Below are 8,417 nucleotides of genomic sequence, written 5' to 3'. Positions count from 1 at the left end.
AGTCTATACAACTCCAGATATTCTTGGAAACCAGCTCTTTAACATATATATAAAATACTGACATAAGGATATATATATACTTGGATCTAATAAGCAATGTTTGTGATAGCAGATATTTTCTGTTGGGGAAATCAACATGGAAGAATGATTGTGGGGTAAGAAAGACCCCCTGAGAGATATTGACTTGAAGAATTGTTAGTCCTCCCAGCTGTCAATAATCAGGCCTTCACACATGAGTCAGGTAAACTCAGAATGTACAGAAACTGTTCTCTGTGTCCACTCAAGTCAGGACAAGAAGTAATGGGCTTAATCTGCAACAAGGGAGATTGAGGTTAGACATTAGGAAGAACTTTCTAACTTGAAGGGGAGTGGAGCTCCGGAATCGGCTTCCAAGGGAGGTTGTGGAAGACCCATCACTGGGTGCACGCTTGGCTTGCTAGCCCACTCTGAAGGCTGACGGTGCTGTCTTCACTGCTGTTGTTACTTGTGCTAGCTGGATTCAAATTAGCTTGGCGAGACTAGCCAATGCTGTGTAGACATATCTTTAAACCTGACGGTGACAGAGGCTGGTAGCACCTTGTCTACCTCAGGACTCCCAGCTACAATGGTGGTAGCTCTGGTGGGGAACTTCTTCTACAGTTCCTTCCTACGGACATAGCCATTTTAGCATGGGGTGAATTTCCTAGTGCCACTAATGTCAGTCTTAATATCTGGGCATCAGGAGAGTATTGCTTAAATCAAGCGTCACCTGAACTCATCCCAGGGTGAGGTTGTCAGATGTTAATTTGTGTGCATTCTTCTGTGTGCATTCTTCTATTCATTCTAGTAATGGTTGTGAGTCTCTTTACTGGCTTTCGTGAGCTCATGTTTGTAGTTAATATTTTTATTGTACACAAAAACGGCGGGTTACTTTTGCAACCACACAGATCACTTTAATTCCCAGCATTATATGAAAGTTTAGACATCTTTGCCAGGAACTAGGTGTCTACTGTAAATCTCAGATGAGACCACAGAACAATGGCATAGCAGTTAGAATGTGTTTAAAAACGAACCTTTGTTTTTTAATTCATTTTAGTTCATCTTCATTTATCGCCTTTTAACTCATGCTCACAGATTAACATAATAACATAATGTAACTTTATGTTTACTTAATATTTAAATATTTTATTTACTATTTAAATATTGCTTTCCCATAGTTACTCATCCTCTGACTCCAGATTAAATTGGATCAATTCATTTTCTTAATGCCTGCCCTTGCATAACCCTGAAAGTCAAATTGGGTTCTTTCTGCTTCTTGTATCTTCAGCTGTAATTTCATAGGCTATCAGAGTTGGAAGGGACCTCAGGAGATCATCTAGTCCAACCCCCTGCTCAAAGCAGGACCAATCCCCAATTTTTGCCCAGATCCCTAAATGGCCCTCTCAAGGATTGAACTCACAACCCTGGGTTTAGCAAACTAATGCTCAAACCACTGACCTATCCCTTCCCCCCATGCCTTCAACACTTCTGTTGTTGTCTGAGGCCAAACAGAATAGAGCTTGCGTTCCTTCAGTGACATTGGTTCTTGCACCATTAAGAGGAAAAACATGTCTGTAGCCATAAAATAAGCAGATTTGACCGGAAACAGAGAAAGTTGAGGTCTGTGACTGTGGTGATGTTTTTGCAGAGCCGCTTTTCTGACCACACCTGGACTTTAAAGAAAAACCCACATTTATTTTGGTCAGGCTGGACATACAAGATACGCCAGTGAACAATCTGATTCTCCATCATCTCTGTCATTAGCCAGGAGCATGAGTGGTCGGGAGGGTAGAGTCGCAGAATGGGGATCCGGGCTGAGAGACATTTCCAGCTCTAATACTAACACGTTCTGACATCTTGTGGCAAGTCACTTAAGGGACACCGGTTAGGTTTAAAACTGTAACGTTCCCGGCCCCGCAGATCTCAAACTAATCCTTATACTGTAACCCCATACGGCAGGCAGGCAATTCTTCTTCTTCCCATTTCCCAGAGAAAAGAAGGGGTATGGGAAGAAATATCCCTAGAGCCCCGGGCAGGTGCAGTAGACTGGCCCAGGAGCCTGGTGTGTGCCTGGGCTGAGCCCCGGAAATCTGCCAGAGGGGGGGTTTGTGCAGCTAGTTGGCCGGCAGAGGGGAAGTGCTTGGTCGGGCCCCAGGCAGGACACGAGGCCAGTGGCTGGGCAGAGAACTCCGTTTCCAGCAGCAGAAGAACCAGCTTAGCATGGAATTGAGTCTCCTTCTGCCTGTGCTGGGTGAGAGGCTTTCTTTCCAATCGCTCTCCCTTTCTTTCTTTCTTTCTTTCTTTCTTTCTTTCTTTCTTTCTTTCTTTCTTTCTTTCTTTCTTTCTCTTTCCAGAGTTCTCACTCCCTCTCTTCTCTTTTTCAGCCTCTTTCCACATTTTCCCCAGCCTGGTGTCACCTACAGGTAAGTGGGCTGCAATGTACCCAGAGGTGCTGTATCTGCCCTGGGATATTTCCTCCCCTGGAGGGGAAGGAATGGGCAGGGGGATGGGTGGGGGCTGTGTCTTCCCCCCATTTCCTCTCCCCCTCACTCCCCAGTGGTCTCCACCTCTGCACTAACCCCTGTGTTTCCATTCCAGCCCCCCTATCAACCCCCACACTCTCTCTGCACCCCCCACACCCGGAGTTCTTTGAGGGGGAGCGTCTGACCCTCAAGTGCTCAGTTCCTGGAGCTGAGGAGCCGACGGGTTACCGGTTCTTCGACCAACATGGGGAGCGGCTCCTCGAAACACCCCCTGATCCCTACAGGGAAGCCCGGCTCCATCTCAGAGCGCAGCTGGCCACCACCAGGGCCTACAGCTGTGCATACTGGATGGGGGCATCCGGGCAAGAAACCCCATCTGAGAAGAGCCAGCCCGTCTCTGTTCAAGTGAAGGGTACAGGAACTCCTCCCTGACCATCCCCAGTTAACGATGTGACGTGGCTGATCTCGTAGAGAACAGGCTGGTTTAAAGCTGCGCAATGCTCCCTTATAACGCTGTTTGGCAGCCGCCTGCTTTGTCCACTGCTTGCAGGGAGAGCAGTCGGTGGAGCTGGTGGAGGCTTGGAGCCAGGGTGGGCCGGCAGCTCCCCCATCAGCTCCCCTAAGTTCCTCCCCCCCACTGCCGTGTGCTGCTCCTGCCCTCTGCCTTGCTGTGCGGGGGGTTGGGGGGTGGGTTGCTGATGTCAGGGTGTCCCCTCCTCCCACTCCTGCCCCTGCCCCCATCTGTACAGAGCAGGGGTGGGGGACACACAACAGGGCTCAGGACGGAGGGAGCTTGCTGGCAGCAGCTGCTGTCTCAACTTGCCCATCTACTTGAAAAGGCAATGTACTTAGAGTGGGGCCAGCGTACTTAAAGGGGCAATGCGCGTCTCTCTCTGCCTCTCACACACCCACCCTCACACACACAGTGTGTGTGTGTGTGTGTGTGTGTCTTTCTGTCTCACACACGGTGTGTGTCTCTGTCTCTCTGTCTCTCACATGCATACATGCGCCGTCCCACCCTGGCACTTTGGAAAGTGGAGGGAAGGTGCACTCCAGTGGGATAGCCTGGGTTCAACATCACATTCAGTTTCCGCAGGGAATGTTTGCAGCCACTGCCCTGCATCTATTGTGTCTCCTCCCTCCATAATGATTAATGATTCCTCAAACCCTGTTTGCTTTTTTGACTGCCGCTGCCCACTGCCTGGACGTCTTCAGAGAACTATCCACGATGACTCCAGGATCTGTTTCCTGATTAGTTGTAGCTAAATTCGCCCCCATCATATTGTATGTATAGTTGGGGTTATTTTTTCCAATGTGCGTTACTTTACATTTATCCACATTACATTTCATTTGCCATTTTGTTGCCCAATCACTTAGTTTTGTGAGATCCTTCTGAAGTTCTTCACAGTCTGCTTTGGTCTTAACTATCTTGAGCAGTTTAGAATCATCTGCAAACTTTGCCACCTCACTGTTTACCCCTTTCTCCAGATCATTTATGAATATTGAATAGTTGAATAGGATTGGTCCTAGGACTGACCCTTAGGGAACACCACTAGTTACCCCCTCTCCATTCTGAAAATTTACCATTTATTCCTGTCTTTTAACCAGTTCTCAATCCATGAGAGGATCTTCCCTCTTATCCCATGACAACTTAATTTACGTAAGAGTCTTTGGTGAGGGACCTTGTCAAAGGCTTTCTGGAAATCTAAGTACACTATGTCCACTGGATCCCCCTTGTCCACATGTTTGTTGACCCCCTCAAAGAACTCTAATCGATTAGTAAGAGACTATCTCCCTTTATAGAAACCATGTTGACTTTCGCCCAACAGTTTATGTTCTTCTAGGTGTCTGACAATTTTATTCTCTACTATTGTTTCAACTAATTTGCCTGGTACTGACGTTAGTCTTACCGGTCTGTAATTGCCGGTGTCACCTTTCTAAATAGTGGCGTAAAATTAGCTGTCTTCCAGTCATTGAGTACAGATGCTGATTTAAATGACAGGTTACAAACCATAGTTAATAGTTCCGCAATTTCACATCTGAGTTCTTTCAGAACTCTTGGGTGATGCCATCTGGGCCCGGTGACTCGTTACTCTTAAATTTCTCAATTAGTTCCAAAACCTCCTCTAGTGGCACTTCAATCTGTGACAATTCCTCAGATTTGTCACCTACATTCCTCAGGTTTGGGAGTCTCCCTCACATCTTCAGCCGTGAAGACTGAAGCAAAGAATTCATGTAGTTTCTCCGCAATGACTTCATCGTCTTCAAGTGCGCCCTTTGTATCCCGATCGTCCAGGGGCCCCACTGGTTGTTTAGCAGGCTTCCTGCGCCTGATGTACTTAAAAAACATTTTGTTACTACCTTTTGGCTAGCTGTTCTTCAAACTCCTTTTTGGCTTTTCTTATTACATTTTTACACTTACCACGCATTTTAAACCGTGAGGGTAATTAACCACTGGACCAATCTACCAAGGGCCATGGTGGATGCTCCATCACCGGCAATTTTTAACTCAAGATGAGATCTTTTTTCTAAAAGATCCGCTCTATGAATTATTTCAGGGCTGTTCTCTGGCAAGGGTGATAGAGGAGATCAGACCAGATTATCACAGCGGTCCCTTCTGACCTTGGAATCTATGAAGCCATGAAATCCAAGGGAGGTTGGGGCCTACCTCTGTCTTTAGGCATCTAAATAGCTTTGAAAATCATAATCTCCATTTCTCAAAGGTATTTAGGCACCTCAAGAGGCATCTAGGTCCCTAGTGGGGTTTTCAAAAGGGCCTGAGCCATGTAGGCACCTAACTGCAATTGTTGGCTCTTCGTGCCATCTGTTATAGGGTAGGGAGTCAGGGGTGCCAGAAGAGGGGGCCAGGGCCCCATCACTTTTTTAAGTGGGGTGACTATGCCCTCCCACTTTTTACCAGCTGTAAGGGTGAGGGAGCAGGAGTAGGGGACAGAGAGGAGCGAGCTGGGGTGGGGGTTTTGGGGGGAAGAGGTGGCGCAGGGGTTGGGCCGCAGGGGAAGAGGCCACATGAGGACAGGGCCTCGGGTGAAGGGGCGGCACAAGGGTGAGAGCTCAGGGAGGAGGGGCAGGGCCGCAGTTTGGGTGCCCATGGCCCAACCACTTTTAGGGAGCATCCTTTGCTCCTGGGGGAAGTAATATCACTGCCCCCCTCCCGAATTAAAGATTGGGAGGCACTCAGATACTCTGGCTGTAGAAACACCATAGTTACATTTGCCATACAGAGTCCCCTTTAATCCAGGCCATGGGGTTATTGGTGAGTTCTGACGAGGACCTCAGGAAGGACATGGGTGGGCCGCAGACTGGGCAGGGTCCCCCACAGCCTGAAGGCACTGGGTTGGGATTGAAGATGCTGGTCCTATGTTCATTAGGATGGATAGGTGCCAATGGAAATTGATGTTTCCCAGATGCCCCCGCAGCCCCATCCCTCTCGTTGAATCCCTGGCACCGGGCGTACCATGCTGGTGACTCCGTGGGACTTGTGTGTTCAGCACCCCCTCCATGGGACAGGATTAAAGGCTTCCAGTACTTTGGAGATGGAATAGCTGTGTCCGCGCTGGCTTCATCCAAGAGCAGCTACACTTACAACTTGAGTATCACTGGACCGACGGTATCTGGGTCGTACAGCTGTTCATACTGGGTACGACTGTCCGGACGGAATGTCCCAGCCAGGAGGAGTGAGCCAGTGGTTATCAGCATGAGAGGTGAGCTCTGCATGTCTGTAATACCCCTGAGGAGAGAGATGGTAGCACTTCTGTACCTTTTATCCATCATACCAATTTTCACAGGTTTCCACGCACCCTTTTGCTTTGTGTCCCACCTTCCAGCGTCATGTACGTGCAAATTCTTTAGTATTTCTTTGTCTAAAATATAAGTTGCCAGATTCTTCCCTTCTCTGTTGCTCAGATTGATAAAGATGTGGCTGCAGAAGAAATGCCGTTTGTGTCGAAGACGGTAAAAGGAACGTTATCTTCCCCTCCCTCCCTTTCCCAGCTACATAAACCAGCCCTGGCTTAGGGCCCCCACCACCCTTCCCTTGAGAACTGTTCACAGCCTCTTTCTCCTGGGAACTGCTAAGGAGAAAGATTTATGGCAACAAATTGTTGCAAAGAAATATATCTTCAAGGTAAAAGTATGTAATGCTGTGAGCAATCGATAGAGGTGGGTTTACTAACAGTGGGTGTTTCCATTACTTAATAAGGGTTTTTGGGGTGTTGTAGCAGATGTAGACGTGTACCTACTAACCTAAACAAAAGGAGTGGGCTGTAACTAATCCAGGGCTTACCGGACAATCGGGTCCAGGGGAACGAGTACCGCGATAAAGAAGCCCATCTACTCAAATCTGCCTCTGGGTCAGCCTGCTCCTTCTCCTAACAACACACACACTCTGAGCAGTGCCTTGACCCTCCATCGCCATCACGGTTCCTCTCCTCAGCCCACACAGGCAGCTGGTCCCGGGAGTTGGCCGTGGGGGGTTCATTCTTCACCCTCAACAGCCTCATCTTCCTCATCACCTACTTCCTGATGAAGCACGAAGGTAACTGGCTTCTTCCGGGGCAGGCAGCTCTGATTAGCAGGGTCTTGGGTACTTGTCCCCACACCCAAAATGACCCACCAAGGCTGAAATTTTCCCCCTTTTCTTTCTCAGCCTACACAAGGCTAGTTGCAGAGGGAAGGTTGCATCTCCCAGTACCGCAGTTACAGCTCATGCCCCGTAGCTGGTGAGGTATCGTGTGTGTCAGAGGCTCTGTTCCCATGGGCAGCTCTTTGGCCATCGGCTGACATGCAGCCACCTCTGGGGTGGGGTGCATTGGATGCATGACAGCTGGCCAACCATTTCGGATGTGGAGCAAAGGAGGCTCCTGAACTGCACTGAAATGGCAGGGGTGGGAAGGAGGTAGGCAGAGCGGAATCAGCTGTGTTGGGATTGAACGCTGGGGGTCACACTCCAGCAGTTGGCCATGGGGCTCCCGGCAGCACAGCGCCCCCGAGAGCCTCACTGCGATATCGAAATCAAGCCCTGACTGCCAGGGGACAGCGCCAGCTACTGAGTCCCCGCCCCGCTCCCTGCAGCGCGGCACCCAGTATTGCAGCTCTGGGGAAGTGGGTTCACCCATGACTCCAAGGGGGAGAGCGCCCCCTAGTGACCTGCTCACCCTGCTATCTGCAGGACAGTGCCCCTAGCCCCATGGAGAGCATTGGTGAGTCAGTCACTGGTTGTTCCCCCTGCAGTTTCATCCCTCCTTCCTCACTATTTCCCTCCCCTACCCTTAGCTAGAGATCTAAATAAAAGGTGGGACTGAAGCATGGTATGGACTCCAGCATTGTCACTTTTTGTTTGCAGGATCCTAGGAGAATCACAGGATGGAGATCCAAGCCTGAAGAAGAACCTCCAAAGGTCTTTAGCATGAATCTTTCCAATCTGTCTGTGATGCCGAGGCCCAATCAATTGTCCCTGCCCCTGCCTCAGTTTCCCCATCTGACAGATGGTGTTCATGACCTCCATCTTCCATGTGGGGCATTGTCAAGCTTAACATATTTGCTTTGAATATTCTGCAGGTCTCTTCCCTGGTCATGTGCAGCACCAGGAATGCAACACAAAGTACATTTTAGCCTGCTTTTGTAATCTTCCATGTCACATCGTTGCCATGGGTTCCACTGCCAACGTGGGAGCTTCTTCTAAACTGAAAGCAAACAAGAAAGAAAAGAAAACTGACCTGCCTTCTCCTTTTCCAGAGCCCATCTGCCACTTGTTTCCAATCTGTACGAATTCCTGTAAACTCCCCTCCCTTCCTGCTTCATAATTAAATTTTACTCCAACCCACTTCAGTCTCTATCTCATTGACGGACCTGGTATTTATGTGCTCTCTCACACGGTTTGTGTCATATCCTCCACAT

General features: G+C 49.0%; 1 protein-coding gene across 2 annotated transcripts; it reads left to right on the top strand.

Annotated features, from left to right (window-relative positions):
• Positions 1–2,187: 2,187 nt before the first annotated feature.
• LOC311530033 (Fc receptor-like protein 5) lies at positions 2,188–8,147 on the top strand. Of its 2 annotated transcripts, none has more exons than XM_084646354.1 (7): positions 2,188–2,269; positions 2,403–2,441; positions 2,617–2,913; positions 5,927–6,223; positions 6,955–7,056; positions 7,168–7,240; positions 7,864–8,147. In XM_084646354.1, the coding sequence occupies exons 1-7, from the start codon at positions 2,239–2,241 to the stop codon at positions 7,928–7,930; spliced, it is 906 nt and encodes a 301-aa protein (XP_084502480.1). In that variant the 5' UTR covers positions 2,188–2,238; the 3' UTR covers positions 7,931–8,147. The 2 variants fall into 2 exon arrangements, with proteins under 2 accessions (XP_084502480.1, XP_084502481.1); XM_084646355.1 differs by lacking the exon at positions 7,168–7,240 and having other exon boundaries at positions 7,864–7,917; positions 8,079–8,123.
• The last annotated feature ends 270 nt before the right edge of the window (positions 8,148–8,417 follow it).

This window comes from Lepidochelys olivacea (assembly GCF_965140295.1).
Source record: "Lepidochelys olivacea isolate rLepOli2 genome assembly, chromosome: 13".
NCBI lineage: Eukaryota > Metazoa > Chordata > Testudines > Cheloniidae > Lepidochelys > Lepidochelys olivacea.
The sequence above is the reverse complement of the archived record's forward strand: the minus strand, read 5'-3'. Positions and strand labels throughout refer to the sequence as shown.

What these genes read in the sequence shown, in the direction of transcription:
- LOC311530033 (XM_084646354.1), top strand. Translation starts at nt 2,239, where the DNA reads ATGGAATTGAGTCTCCTTCTGCCTGTGCTGG. An exon ending in CGTCTCTGTTCAAGTGAAGG is followed by an intron (nt 2,914 to 5,926) that starts GTACAGGAACTC and finishes GATGTTTCCCAG; the next exon opens with ATGCCCCCGCAGCCCCATCC. An exon ending in AGTGGTTATCAGCATGAGAG is followed by an intron (nt 6,224 to 6,954) that starts GTGAGCTCTGCA and finishes TCCTCTCCTCAG; the next exon opens with CCCACACAGGCAGCTGGTCC.